Source organism: Balaenoptera acutorostrata, chromosome 12, assembly GCF_949987535.1.
Source record: "Balaenoptera acutorostrata chromosome 12, mBalAcu1.1, whole genome shotgun sequence".
Classification (NCBI taxonomy): domain Eukaryota; kingdom Metazoa; phylum Chordata; class Mammalia; order Artiodactyla; family Balaenopteridae; genus Balaenoptera; species Balaenoptera acutorostrata.
Genome location: NC_080075.1, coordinates 54,925,636 through 54,940,525, shown reverse-complemented (window position 1 = coordinate 54,940,525; position 14,890 = coordinate 54,925,636). Strand labels below are relative to the sequence as shown.

The window sequence follows — 14,890 nt, the reverse complement described above, 5'->3', positions numbered from 1 at the left end:
AGCACTGCTGACATTTTGAGCCAGATCTCCTTTGTTGTGGGAGCCTGTCCTGTACACTGTAGGTTTTAGCAGCAACCCTGGCCTCCACCCAGTAGATGCCAGTAGAACACCCCACCCCGCAAGTGTGACAACCAAAAATGTCTCCAGACACTGAAAAGTGGCGTGGGCTGGGGGTAGGGGGCAAAATCGCCCCCACTTGAGAACCACTGTCTTAGCCCAAGGCGTGAGAGGCAGGAGGTCAGGGGGAGATTGGGACGCAGACGCCTGATATTGGGTCACCTTCTCCAGGGCAGCTCTGGAGAGTCTTTTAAAGGGCTCCAGAGCCATTTCCTGCAGGTTAAACTCACCCGCACTTGCCTGGGCTCTTGCGGTGTTTGGGAAGGGTTGGGGAGAAACCCTTCCCTGTGTTCAGAGAGGTCACAGCCCAGTAGGGGGGACGGTGCCAAGGTGGAGAAGCCCAGCAGCTTATTTCCCAGCTGGCCTCCGAGAGCCCATGGAGTGATGAGGACCCTCTTCACGGAACTCACGTCCCAGTGGGAAAATGATGGTATGGGATCCAGATGTTGACGATGGACAGCGCTCTGTACGAAAGGAAAGGAAGGCAGAGAGGTGCGAGTGCTGCCTGGGACGGGATGGGCTCTAGAGAGACGTTTCATCCTGAGGGGCCAGGTGGAATGGAGCCCCCGGGGCTCAGGCGCTGCTGGGTGTTAGAAGAGGTTCCTTAGGGCCTGACGAACAGGAAGAGGTGGTGGGATCTGCTTCACAGATTCTGGGCTCTAACCTGAGAGCCTGAGCTCATTCCCGTGTGGGCATGGGGTGGACCCAGGTTCCAGAGGGCCCAGCGGAACCCTTGCTGAGAATGGGGTGCTCAGCCCCAGGGGCCAGGTGGCCACAAGCAGTGCTCTTCCCAGGGTCCAACTTGTCCCTCCAGTTGAGGGTTTGACATAATTTACAGGGTGTGGTGTTCTCCACTGTGTAATGTGGGTGACGTTTTCTCGGCCTCCAGACAGTGCTTCTCCTTTAATTCTGAGCTTCGGTGAGGCCTGGGCCTCCCTTATGCTGCCCACTTACTCATTCAGTGTCTGAGGGACATTCATTTTTCCCAAGGGCCTTGCCCTATTGATCCAGCAGTTAATTCCCCCAGCTGACTCCTGCCCCTTGCTCTGCCTAATTGACCTGGGATTGAAAGTGCTGGCCTGAAAGTCAGGAGTTGGGAGGCCCCTACCTGGAGTCCGCTTCCCCTCACTGCCACCAGAGGGCAGCCGTGGACTCTGGTTGGAGCCTCGCCCCGGGCAGTTCTGCGGATGCCCCTGCCAGGAGGCAGCTTTCTGTTGGGCTGGGGGGTTGATGGCTGCTGGGCCCAGGGTCTTGGCTGTGGGGGAGGCTTGGTTCTCCTTTGCACGAAGCAGCCCAGGGGTGAGGCAGCAGGGAACACCTGGGGGTGGTGCAATGCCAGGGAATCTGTTGATGACCCTGACCTCACTAGGACCGGGTCTCTGAGTATCTCCCAAGAAAAGAATGTGAGCCGGGGCTTCCCTGGTGGCGCAGTGGTTAAGAATCCGCCTGCCAATGCAGGGGACACGGGTTCGAGCCCTGGTCCAGGAAGATCCCACATGCCGCGGAGCAACTAAGCCCGTGGGCCACGACTACTGAGCCTGCGCTCTAGAGCCCACAAGCCACAACTACTGAGCCCACGTGCTGCAACTACTGAAGCCTGCACGCCTAGAGCCCGTGCTCTGCGGCAAGAGAAGCCACCGCAATGAGAAGCCCGCGCGCCGCAACTAGAGAAAGCCCGCGCACAGCAACGAAGACCCAACGCAGCCAAAAATAAATTAAAAAAAAAAAAAAAAAAAAAAAGGACGTGAGCCAACTTGGCTCCTTCCCCCACAGCAAGCAAGAGGCCATTTCTCTCTGGGGTGGTTTTTTCTCTTCTCCCTTGACCTACAGAGCCCATTCTTGGCTCAGGGCTGAGAGTGAGCTTGGGCCATGTGTGTTGAACCAGGTGGGCTGCATGTTTTGTGCATGCTCTTAAAAAAATTTTTTTTTAATCACTAAAGCAATATATGCTCATTGTACCAAAACCAAACAATAGAGAAGAGAGTGTTTTCTGAGGGAGTTGCCCAGGGCTTGGCAGGTTGTGCGGCCTTATGAAGACACTCTCCCTTTCTGGTGTGTGTGTTGGGGCGGGGGGGGTGTGGGTGTGTGTGTGTGTGTGTGTTGTATGTAGGCACCTTAGAAAACCTGCTGTTGGGTATGACCCCGTAAGGGGTGTGTTCAGTCAGTAGTAATTTTGTATTCTTACCAACCACCCAGTATCTGCAGCGCTGGGGGAGGGCACAAGACAGAAGGCTCTCAGGGGCATTCAGGGGCCAGAATCACCCAACAGTGAAGCCCAGGAGAGCCTCCTGGTGGTCACAGAAGAGACCTCTGGGCACAGGAAGACCTCTGAGGCCCATCGGAGAGAGCACATCCTTCCAGCATCTCTTAATGCACAGCCTTTATTTATTGTCAGCACCCACCGCCCATACCCCACCTCACTAGAAAGCTCCCCTCACCTGGATGTCTTCAGTGTCCTGCAAAGGAAGTGTCACAGCCTTTTTCTGGGGCTGGGAGTGAAGAGGGAGCTATCAGTTTCACATTTGAAACTGATAATGTGAGTCTGTGGCAAGAAGGAATAGCTTCATAACCATTTGAACTTCACCTGACCTTGTCTCCTGATTCAACCCTCTAGCTGTTGGGATCTGCCAACTGGCTGAGCATTTCTGGGTCTTTGACCGGAAACCTCTCATACACAATTAGCAATGCCAGCCCTGAAACGGGGACTTCTGGCCAGTGTCGTACGTACCAGAGCCTGTTTAGGTTCCATTCAGTGAAAAATTCCTTGCATTTTCTCATTCTCTGTTTCAAATCCAACAAAATCCCCACCCCCGCAAAGTTTGTTGAGCACCTACTGTATGCAAAATATTTTGCTAAGCTCTTGAATAAACCATGAGCGTGTCTAATTTTACAGACCGTGAGCTCCTTATGTGCAGGGCTGTGAATAAGCTATTCATTCACTCATTCGGTCTCTTAATTCTTTCTCTCTGCATTAGTTGGATGCCTGCTGAGAACAGGACACTTGGTGTACAGTATCCAGGCACTTAGTATACAGTACGCACTTTGTAAAGACTTAGTTGAGGGAGTCCTGGAGTTCAAATAGCCAGGAAAGGAAAGTAACTGCAGCGCTGGGGGAGGACTGTGCCATTGTCTTTCTCAAGGGTTTTGTTAGTTAAAAGGGAGTGAAATCTGAACCCCTTGATACCTGCAGTGAACCCACCTCTCCTCTTGGGTGAGTGATGGCCTGAAAAAGCAGGCATCTTCCAGGCTTTAATTTTGTGATTGGAAAATGAGGATTTATTTATTCCACAATGATTTCTTTTCTTTCTTTTTTTTTTTTAATAAATTTATTTATTTATTTATTTTTGGCTGTGTTGGGTCTTCGTTGCTGTGCGTGAGGTTTCTCTAGTTGTGCTGAGCAGGGGGCTACTCTTTGTTGCGGTGTGCAGGCTTCTCATTGCGGTGGCTTCTCTTGTGGAGCATGGGCTCTAGGCGCGCGGGCTTCTCATTGCGGTGGCTGCTCTTGTGGAGCATGGGCTCTAGGCGCGCGGGCTTCAGTGGTTGTGGCACGTGGGCTCAGTAGTTGTGGCTCGCGGGCTCTAGAGCACAGGCTCAGTAGTTGTGGCGCATGGCCTTAGTTGCTCTGCGGCATATGGGATCTTCCCGGACCAGGGCTTGAACCCGTGTCCCCTGCATTGGCAGGTGGATTCTTAACCACTGTGCCACCAGGGAAGTTCCCACAATGATTTCTTGAGTGCCTTCTATATTCCAAGCATTGTGCTGGTACCCGGGAATGTGAAGCTCCCCTCACCAACCTCATTAGAAGTTGCAACGACTGGATAAGATGAAGTGCTTTGGAAAAATCTGCCCCACTGCCTACTGCTGACCAGGGGCCTGGGGGAGCTTGCCGCCTCCTTGCATGGCTCCCCTGGAGTGCCCCCTAAGATGAGCTGTTTCCCTTGACCCATCCCTGCATGCACATATCCTCTTTCTCTGCTCCTGGCCAGCCAGAGTTTACTTGAGTTGGAATCCATGACCTCCTGGCTTCTCCACATGCAGCCTGATTCTGGGCCAGGATTTGTTTGAGGCCCTGTTTGGATATTATTAAAAGTGGCAGCTTTGCTCAGAAAGGTCAGTGTGAGAGACCAGAACAAAAAGATCTTTCAAGCTGGCCTGTCACAGGGCTCAGAAAAGCCCCAGCTCTACTTGGCACTGGCAGTTTAGACCCGGGACAGGATTACTCAAGCTGGTGGGAGAAACCCCATCTAGTTTCCCATTTCCCAGAGGGCTGAGCTGAGGCGGATGGGCATTTCCGACATTTCAGAACAGGTCGGCACCAGCCAGGAGCCCAGATCTCTCCCTGTCTAGCCCTGGCCACTGGAACCTGTGTTGGTTTTTCTCATTACCTGCATTCAGTAAAAACTGGGGTTTACCCAAAAGATGCCTAAAGGTGATTATTTGCTTTGCTAAAGAATTCCTGGGAGCTTATTTAGATGCCAGAGTCCCTTATAGATTTGAAAATAGTAAAAATATACAACTTTGGAGGCACAAGATCTTGTTAAAATTGCAGTTTTCATTCCTAAATTGAGTGTGTATTGGGGGAGGAACCTGAAACAAAACAACTAGTATACCAAGTCCATGATTTCAGGTATGCTTGATTAAGGTGAGATATCTACTGAAGTAAAAAGAAAGAAGATATAAAGAAAAGTATTACACAAAATAATAACACTGATGGTGTACAGCTAGTAGCAAAAATTGTAGATGTGGTATGCAGATGACAGAAGTCTGGGAGATGCTGATTGCAACTGAAGACCTGATTTTATAGAGGAGAGGGCCGTGCATAGCCCACAGGGGTGAGCTCTGCGCTCAGTAGCACTGCCCAGGCATGAACCATCTCTAAGGACCCTGTGGAGCCCTGTGCTGCTTGCCCCTCCTGGTTCTTCAGAAGCTCTAGGCAGACTAGGGAAGATCGTTGTGACTCTGACTCTATCCCCCAGGTCTTTGTCTCCATTCTCAGCCTTACAAACAGGAGTCTGAGTTCATAGTGTTGGTTGTTTGCACATTTGGGGCTTGCTTGTATGAAACCAGAGGTTCCCAGAAGGCAAGGAATTGATCTCCTGTCCTTTTATGCCTCCAAGCTTCAGAGCCCCCAGGAATCTATTTCATGCACGAAAGCTGCAGGAGGGGCTCACGTGACTTTCCCGGCTGCCACCTTTGGCCTTTCACCCTCTGTGATCTTTCATTTCTAAATTTGCTGGCCTGGGAGCCTCTGCTTTCCCTTGCGAGCTATTGATCTAGCAAACCCCCCGGAACAAGTGAGGACGGCAGTCCTCAGACATTTGCTGAGCACACGTGCCCGGGCTGAGCTTCAGGAACAAGACTGCCCTCAGGGGGTGCACAGTGGGAAAGGGGTCAGCCTGTAAATGGAAAATGACTGCAATGCCATGCTTGCTTCAAAAGAGGAGTTAACACGGGGCAAAAGCTATGCAGTCAGGAGGAGTGGGTGTGGGGAGGGGCCCAGGGAAGGCTGCAAGGAGGAAGTGATGTTGGAAAGTGATGTGTAAAAACACAGGTTTTTTTAAGGATGAGTAGGGAAAGGGCTCTTTAAGGCAGTAGGGGAAGCCTGTTCCAAGACTTGACATAGCGAACTGTGGACGGTTGTTCAGAAAGGACTTGAGTGGTGGGAGATGAGATGGGAGAGAGGCAAGGAGCAGACCCGACAGCCCTGGGACACCGTACTGAGGGCCTAGACTGAATTCTGTAAGCCTGGGGGCACCGACAAAAGGCCAACATGGGAAGGAACAAGATGACTTTTGCATGTCAGTAGAGCCCTCAAGGGGCAGTGGGAGTGGTTTTTCAAACTCAGGCCACACCCATCAGTGGGTTGCAAGATCTGTTTGGTGGGCTGCCGCCAGCATTTTTAAAATGGGGAAGTAGTGGGAGACGTAAAATAGAAAATATCAGAGTGGATTGCATTGCACATAGTAGAGATAGGTAATATATCAGGAAACTTAACTTCAGTTTTATGTAAGCAGTGTGTGCATATATACAGGGTTGCAATGTCAGGTGTATTTCTTACTATGGATCACACTTTAAAAAGCTTGCAAATGACTTTAAGGCACAGAGGGCTGACTGGAGGGGGTGAGGCCAGCTGTCACTGTCATCTAGGCCCCAGGTGATGCAGGCCAGTCTACGGCCCTGGTGCTAGGGATTGAGAGGTGAGGATGGATTCCAGTGTAGACCGGATGTGACAGATGAAGATGGAGAATTTGAGGTTGACTGAAGTCAGAAAGTCTGGCACCAGCCCAAAGCACTTGGGCCAAGATAACATCTCGTTTGAAATACTCGATCTTGGTCTCTTTTTGGTGGTAAACTGGAGGCCTGGGTTTCTAGAGGGCTACGGTGGAGAAGGATCCTTTCTATTCTTTGATCACTGATGTCCTGGGCCTCTAGGATCCTGGTGTTAACAATTCTGACCTTTCATACCAATTACTGGATGTTTTCAAATAACACTCAAATGGGCAGGCTCCTCCTAGTGTCTGCAGGTTTGATGAGGATGTCTTTGTGGGAACTAGGCTGGTAATGACCCTGCTTCTACTGTCTTCCCGCTAGGAACATCGTGAAAGGCATGAGAGAACTCCGGGAGGTCCTACGCACTGTGGAGACCAAAGCAACTCAGAACTTCAAAGTGGTAATGGAGGAGGCCCCAGGGCTGGGTGCTGGCTGTGGCTGGTTTATTCAGGGGTTGATTTCAGTGGGAGGCAGCAGAAATCCTAGCAGGCAGCCTCTGAATCAGGGATAACAATATGTCGAGTGTGTGCTTCTCCTCTCCCTATCGTGCTCATGGCAGACATTGCTAGTCAATCTCAGCATTCTTTTCCTCCAAGCCTGGGACACACCCTCAGCATCCTTCTCATCACAGCACTGCACATAGCCCCTCATGTTAGATCAATGCTGAAACCTCCTGTCATCCCTTCCTAGCAAGGTGGTGTGCTAATTCTTAGGGACTTGTTTATGATCTTAATAAATAACCTTGGCTTGCTTTCCTGCCCCAATTCAGGCCTACCTTCTTAGGCTTCTACCCCTAATCAGAGCCACAGCTGCTTCTCACTCTAGACTTTTCGGTCAAATATCAGAAAGGTATCTGGTGGAGAGAGCTGCTTGCGCTGAGGGCTTTATGCTCTGCAAGGGCTGTGAATACTCAGAGCCGTACTGGGCTCCATGGGGCCAGGAGGAGGAGGAAATGTACCTCTTGTCTAGGAGAAGAGAGAGGACAAAAGATGAAGTTGGAGCCATCACAGGCCAACAGAAGGGGTGGGGCAGCTTAGTGCCGGAGACACAGAGAAGCAAGGGGGCTCCTTGGGGCACAGTGGGGGACCTCCTGGAGGGGCAGCAATTTGCAAGCAGGCAGATTTGGCTGGATGGTGAGTGGAGGGCACGGCAGGCCGTGGCCGGGCAGAGCCAGCACGTGCCTACATCTGAGTTCCTCCCTCTCTGCCAGATGGCAGCCAAGCACCTGGCAGGGGTCCTGCTGCACTCCCTGAGCGAGGAATGCTACTGGAGCCCCCTGTCCCACCCGCTGCCCGAGTTCATGAGCAAGGAGGAGAATTCCTTCATCACGCAGGCCCTGCGGAAACCTCAACTCTACGAAGGAGACAAGTAAGCCTATCTGCTCTGGGGACCACGCCAGGCTCAGGCCACCGTCCCCAGGTCCCCACTGGCGGCCCCTCTCTCTGCCCCATGCTCTCCTGCAGCCGCCACCCAGCTCCCTGCCAGGCAGGCTCTTCAGAAGCAGCAGGAGCCAAATAGACTAGAGAAGGCAGCTGTCAGGGTGGGGGGTTGAGGGGGCGTCCTCTAAGGCACCCAAAGGCCAAACAAATTATTTGGCGGGCGGGGGGAGGGGGGTACCTGCCTTCCTAATGGTCTCAATGCACCGTCTGTCGTGTTTGTGCCAGTAATTGAAGGTGGGGTCTGTGAGCTTCTTTCTCGCTCTTGTCTGCTGCTGGCCCCAGCCGCTTCATGCAGTGCTGGGGGCTGGAAGGGGGCATCCCCCTCGAGCATCGCAGTATTTCCAGCCCTCGCCCACCGTAGGCTTTCAGATCCACGACTCTGGGGCATGATAAAGAGCTGCAGGTGGGATCCTGTGCCTGTGAATTATGCAGGAGAAGGTCACCTTACCAGGGCTGGTGCTGACTCCGGGGCAGAAGGGCCGGCGTGGCAGGCCAGCCGTGTGGCTTCGGGGGGCCGTGCTGGAGCCAGGCTGCCATTTGTGTCTTGCAGCCTCTACTGCCCGAAGGATAACATTGAGGAGGCCCTGCTGCTGCTACTCATCAGCGAATCCATGGTGAGCTCAAGGCCTCTGGCCCGTGGAATAAAGCCGTGGGGCTTGGGCACAGGCCTCCGGGTCCTGGCCGAGCTCAGCCCCCGGGGATGTCCCTGAAGCAGGCTTCTTGGATCTGTTCCCCCCCTCAGAGGGTACGGCTCCCTCATGAGATTTAGGTGTGGAGTACAAGGCTGCATTCGGGGGCCTGGGTCCTACCCCTAAATGAGTAGGGACTGGGCGAGCTAACAAATTCCCACCTCCTGCTTCTGGAATTACAAAAGAAAGTCAACAGAAGGTTGCATGAACAGTTCTGTGCTGGGTCGGTGATGATGGAAGGGAGCGGAAGGAACGTGTACTTTCACGGCGGGAGGCCTGGATTCAGGTTCCGGCCCTGCCACTCAGTAGCTGAGGGCCCTGGGCAGATCACCTAAGCTCTGTGAGCCTCAGCTCCCACCTCTAAGGTGATAGTAACTCACAGAGGTGAGGTGCCTGTACAAGGGATCCACTCATTCATGCCACTCTTAATACAGAGTGTCATCCACTTTGTGCCAGGCCCTGTTCTAGACGCCAGAGAAGCAGCAGCAAACAAAACGGAGAAAACTCCCTGCCCTCATGGAGCTTACATTCTAGTGAGGGAGGTGGGCAATAAATGAATTAACTACTCAACTACCCAGGGTTGCGATGTCTAAGTGCTGTGGAGAAATAAGGCGGAGGGGGTAAGGTGTGCCGGATAGAGCACACGTGAAATGCTCTCTAGATTTTTTTCACAAGACCCGCTTCTCCTGCCCCGGGCAAACACATGCGCACGCGCACACACACACGTGCTGTGGAGGCTCAGTGTTGGGGAGAGGTGTGTTGGGTGGTCTGGGAGGTGGTGAGATGAAGGATGGGGTGGTCCAAGGGGGCTGAAGGAAGGGTGGGCAAGAGCAGCAAAGCCAGGTGTCCTCTGACTGAGGGGCCCCTCAGAGCTTATGAGCTGGGGACCCCCGGGTTGAGAGCTAGGTTTTTTAAAATGATGCACCTGAGAGCAGTGTGTGAAAGTGGAGTTTAAGGAACTGGGTCCCCAAATAGCCAGAAACAAATGTCCCTTTGGAAACCTGGGACTGTGTGATGCCAGGGTTTGTTTAGAGACCTCTGGTTAGTGGGTTGCCTCTGGCTGAGCAGGTCCCGCAGCAAGTAGACAGGAAGAGGGACACTGGACTCGGGAGTGAGAGAGTGTATCCTTCCCCAGCCAGGCGGGGTCCATTCGGATCCAAGAGTGCCGGGGAAGGGGCGTGGATATTTGGATCCTGAGGACAAACTGGCCGGGACATGGTCCTGAAAGGTTTGCACGGTGCGTGCTTGTGTGGAGGTTAGGTGGTTGCTGCTGGGTGGGGACATCTAGCTGGTTAGCCCAATGTGGAGGTAGAGGTACCAAGTGCCAGATCTGATTTTCATGGGAGAACAGTGTACTTCTCACAGACTGAACCCCAGTTTTTAATTCTGGAACCTCAGCCGTAGACCGGTATCCTCTCCCTGCCCCCTTCACACACCTCAGCCACCTCAGCACCTACACCATCAGGTGTGACTGCACAGAACTCACCTGTCTCGGGAAACACAGGTCATTATTGTCACTTTCCTATGCTGAGGGTTACAGTGTTGTCTGCAGGTGGGAAGTAAAAGGTGAAAATGGGAACGTTCCTTAGGTCCTTTCTCTGCCAGATTCCAAGCTGATTATCTCATCTAGGTAGGCATTGTGTTGAGCGGTTTGAAAAATAACAGTTTCATATGATTCAGTCTAATACTAATATGTTCCCATCTTACAGATGAGAAAAGTAAGGTCCAAGACAGGTACATGTCTTGGTCAAGGTCTCATACTAATAATCCTTGCAGCCATGATTCAAGTCACGTCTGTGATTCACCGACTGCTCTAAGTCTTGGTTTTCTCATCTGTCAAAGGGTCAAGGGGGTAACTTTGAGGATCAAGTGCGACAGAGCTTGGCGAGGGCTTTGTAAACAAGGAAGGCCTTGGCTGTCTGTGTGAGAATGGTCAGCATTTTTCTCCCTGGCAGGGATAGAGGCTGGGCTCTGTCTCCCTAAGTATTTTTGTGGCCATTACTTGATCGGGGTGCCCAGGACCAGAGCTGAGATGCCTTTCCATTAAAGTTATTCCCCCCAAACCCTCAAGCTGCCCGTATATCTCAAAGTAGAGAATGGCCTTTTACTAAAAGGTGACCCATACTTGGAGCCAAGGTGGTTTCCCTCTAAGCAGCTCTTTCAAGAGGATATGTGGCCGGCTGGCCTCCACCGGCGACTCGGGGGATCCAGGCCGGCTGGCCAGGCAGGTGTCGTGGGAATTCCCTGTGGCCTGCACAGCAGCAGAAGTGCTCAGATGCCGAGTGTGCTGTAGCTGGGAGGAGGCACTCTTCCAGGGCTGGCTGGCTGGTTTCCTCCTGCTCACACCCAGCCTGTCACACATCTAGAAGCTTCAGATATTTGGGGGAGGATGTCGGCGATGGACATAGCTTTGGTGTCTCATCTATTGAGGGTTTTCCACCTGGGATCTGGATCTGGCCACTGTGGCTCTGCGCGGTTTTTCAGAGTGACCAGACCGCCTCTGACTTCTCACTTGCCCTTATTTTACCCCCTCCTTTCCTGCAGGTCACATTCTCCATCAGATGTGGGCGCCAGGCTCCTGCTCTGACCCTTCACCTGACCCCTGAGGCTCAGCCTGGCCTCCATGTACCAGCAGGGTTTTCCTCATCTCCCTTTAATGCTGGCTGGGTTTGGCTACAGATGATAGGGAGAAACTTATAGAAGCAGCAGCTCCTTGGGTTCTCCTAATCCCTGCAGAATTCTTTATGCGGCAGTAACAGCTATTGCAGCACAACCAGCCCAGGAGGCATAATCATCACAGCTCTCCACTTCCAGGGCCGCCAGAGCTAGTTGCTCCAGGAAAGGGTGTTTGCAGGTTTCCTGAGCACGTCCACCCCTATTTTGCGGTTTGGAACTCAGAGGAGTAGGCTGCATGGGGTCTGGGTGTGGGGTTGGTACCTGAAGTATGGTTTTTGTTTCGGGCTGAGTGTTATCAGAATGAATAGGGCAGCCCTTGTCTTTCAAGAGGTAAATAGAAACCTTACAAACGCTTTCACAGAAACGCAAGGGACATGAGTTATAACTGGCTAAAGGAGATTTGTGTTTTGGACTCAGTTTTGAGTTTTCAGGACCAAAAGGACACTTAAAAATGCCCATCCACCTACCCATCCACCCACCCACCTGCTCATCTCTCCACCATCCAGCCTTGTTTGAACAGCGACAGTGTGCTGGGCTTTGCTCAGCACTGGGGGTAGAATGAGGAATAGTTAAATCACAGCGCTTGTCCCAGGCATCCTCCTACCCAGTGGAACATGTGTCTGGAGACACGGAGGAAATCCTCGTCCCCAAACCAGAAGGAATTATCTCAGTCTGCTGAACCTCAAATGCATATTCTAGTTTTTTTTTTAAACATCTTTATTGGAATATGATTGCTCTACAATGGTGTGTTAGTTTCTGCTGTATAACAAAGTGAATCAGCTATACGTATACATACATCCCCATATGCCCTCCCTCTTGCGTCTCCCTCCCACACTCCCTATCCCACCCCTCTAGGTGGTCACAAAGCACCGAGCTGATCTCCCTGTGCTATGCAGCTGCTTCCCACTAGCTATCTGTTTTACATTTGGTAGGGTATATATGTCCATGCCCCTCTCTGACTTCGTCCCAGCTTACCCTTCCCCCTCCCCGTGTCCTCAAGTCCATTCTCTACATCTGTGTCTTTAGTCCTGTCCTGCCCCTAGGTTCTTCAGAAACTTTTTTTTTTTTTTTTTAGATTCTATATATATGTGTTAGCATATGGTATTTGTTTTTCTCTTTCTGACTAGTTTTTGAAAGAACCATGTGCCAAAATCAGCCTGATTTTCTCAGTTGGGGAACCAGGAGGTACAGGACTCTGCCATTTCTCAAATCTTGATCTAAGGCATAAAAATATGTGTTAGAGCAAACTGAATCCTCGAGCCCCTGTTTCGTTCAGCTGGGGGAGAAACTGCTGCTGGTGTCAGGCTTTCGGGAGCTGAAAGGACACAGAGGCTTGGGCTGAGAGAGGGTGGGGGGATGGGTAAGCCCGTGGGGCCTGGGATCCTGCAGGTTAACAAAATAACTGCCATCCGTGCCCAACATTAGGCATCCAGCGATTTGAATCTTGAATTGGCCATTCACAACCTGTGTAGCCTGGGCAAGTCTCTTACCTCCCTGATCCTCAGTTTTCTGTAAAGTGGGGCTAATAAGGTCTCTCTTGCAGGAATTGGGTGGATGAAGTAAGAAAATGAGCACGAAGGTGGCTGGTACATTGTGGGTGTTGAACATGTATTCGTTTTATCCTGATGACTACCTGGTTCTGAGTCATTAGTTTTAGAAAACATTTAGATTCAGGTCTGGTTGGGAGAAAAGTTGGTTTGAGGATACTGTTTGGTTAAAAAAAAAAACAAAAACGCTTCTTGGGCTTGATTCCATTTAGGACTCAGCAGATGAGCACAGATTGTTCCAGCTTCTGGCGCCTGGTTTGCTCTGACACGAGGCCCTGCTGTGCTGCAGACTACAAGCGGAAAGGGTCTGTTAATGCTGCCAGCTCAGAACCCTTGGAGCAGTGGAGGTGGGAGAGCCTCGCGCCCTCGTTGGCAGGAAGATTTCTGCTGTAGGAGCCCGATGCGCAGGAGCGTGGGCTGGCGGGGGCCTGGCCGGGGTCGCTGTGTAGATGGGACACGGCACAGAGCATGTTATTTCTTGGCTCTGTGGACTGGCGGCTCGAGAGCCGGTGGTGATGGTGTCTGCCGGTGGGGGTGACAGCACGAGCAGAACGTGACAGCATCCTCCAGGGAGGAGGGGCAGGGGCCAGGCACTGATGCCACCAGGAGACTCCTTTCTGGGGTGATTGTTGAGGGAGGTGAGCAGCGGGCCCTGAGGCTGGGTCCTTGGCCAGCAGAGAGGTTGTCCCTGAGAACAGGGGTGACGTGGTCCAAGGAGCTTGTTCTCTGCAGAGAAGCAGCACCTGAGGCCTGACTGAGAAAGTCCAGCCTGTGTTTTGCTTTGGTGCTTCCCTAAGCAGAGACATCTGAGGGCCTCTGATGGCATGGGCGGGGCTAGTGGACACTTCCTTGGAAGCACCTGGAGGCAGGGGAAGAGCCAGAAGTGAAGTCAGAATGTCTAGGTTCTAATCTGGGTCCTAAACCCCCTATCTGTATGCCTTGAGGAGCCTCCCTGGTCTCTCTGGGCCTCAGTTTTCTCATCTGTAAAATAGGACAATAGAACGGGAGATGGTTGTTGTCAGCATTATGAGATACCACTTACAAAGTGCTCTACAAGTTAGTTCCCTTTCCTTCTCCTACCCTGCTTGTGTCCAGGATCAGAGGAGAAACGGGGCTGGGCGAAGTGAAGGTCAGTGCTGTCTGTGGCCCTGCAGCCAGCAGAGGGTGGGGACCAGGGCTGGCCGAGGAGCCCACGAGGCAGCAGGTGCTCAGGGCAAGCAGAAGCCATCCTGGACTGGCTATCGGAGGTTCAGCCTTAATTCCTGGAGACCCCGCACACGTTAGTACACCCTCTGGGGCTCAGTTTCCCTGCCTGCAAAGGGGACAGCAGCAGTTTCATCCTGCCCCTCCGTGGGGTTACTGTGAGATCATGGCAGTGATAATTAAGTTCCTAAAATGCATGGCACACACATGAGGGATGGCTATTTGGGCAAGAACCATCTTGCCTGAGGTGTCACGTGGGCTGCCCCACCTCGGGGAATGGCGTTGCCCTTGTGGGCGTTTTCTTAAGGCCCCATATTTGCTTCATGGATACGTGTCCAAAGACCACAAGTGGGTCACACTGGATGATGGGAGAGTGGGGAGGACCACGTTTCTTTGGCTTTTCCTCTTCTGACCTGCTGGAGGCCTGGGGTGAACGTCCCTTAGTCTGGGGAGACTGCCCCTGGGAGGACAGCAGAGGGTCCAAGGCTAGGAGCTTGTCTCAGGGACAGCTGCTGAGCCCTGCCTGGGATTAAATTCATGGATTAAATAAGAGTAGGGCACCCCCAGAGGTGGGGGGCCTGGGGGTTTTGCAGGGGAAAACAGGAGAATAGCCTGCCATTATCCCAAAACCAGTAAGGAGTATGGTGGTGAGAAGACCGTTTAGTTTCTGCATAATTCATGTCTCTCACTGCATCTGATCTGGAGGATTTCCATGTGAGGACATTTAAATGGTGGAAGGGAAAGAGTGTGACTGGGACTAGTTCAAGGCAGGCTGCTGATGGAGCTGGGAGCATTGTGTGGCCTGAGGGAGGTGAGTGCAGCAGAGGAGGGAATGGGGCACCTGGGGTGCCCTGGGCGGGGACTTGAAGCCCCCAGAGGGTCTGAGGCCCTGTGCACTGAGGCCTGCTCTGGCCCCTGAGCTGCACGTGAATTCCTACCCTGTTGCCAT

The 14,890-nt window shown here is 52.4% G+C and overlaps 1 protein-coding gene across 5 annotated transcripts in view; it reads left to right on the top strand.

The window, feature by feature from the left end:
- TTC7A (tetratricopeptide repeat domain 7A) overlaps window positions 1-14,890 on the top strand; it is a 162,701-nt gene that overhangs the window by 84,417 nt on the left and 63,394 nt on the right. For all 5 annotated transcript variants that reach the window (XM_057558077.1, XM_007190057.3, XM_028168483.2 and 2 more), the window contains 3 exons: window positions 6,709-6,787; window positions 7,598-7,755; window positions 8,377-8,440. In XM_057558077.1, coding sequence (XP_057414060.1) covers window positions 6,709-6,787; window positions 7,598-7,755; window positions 8,377-8,440 — 301 coding nt within the window. The remainder of the gene's footprint in view (window positions 1-6,708; window positions 6,788-7,597; window positions 7,756-8,376; window positions 8,441-14,890) is intronic.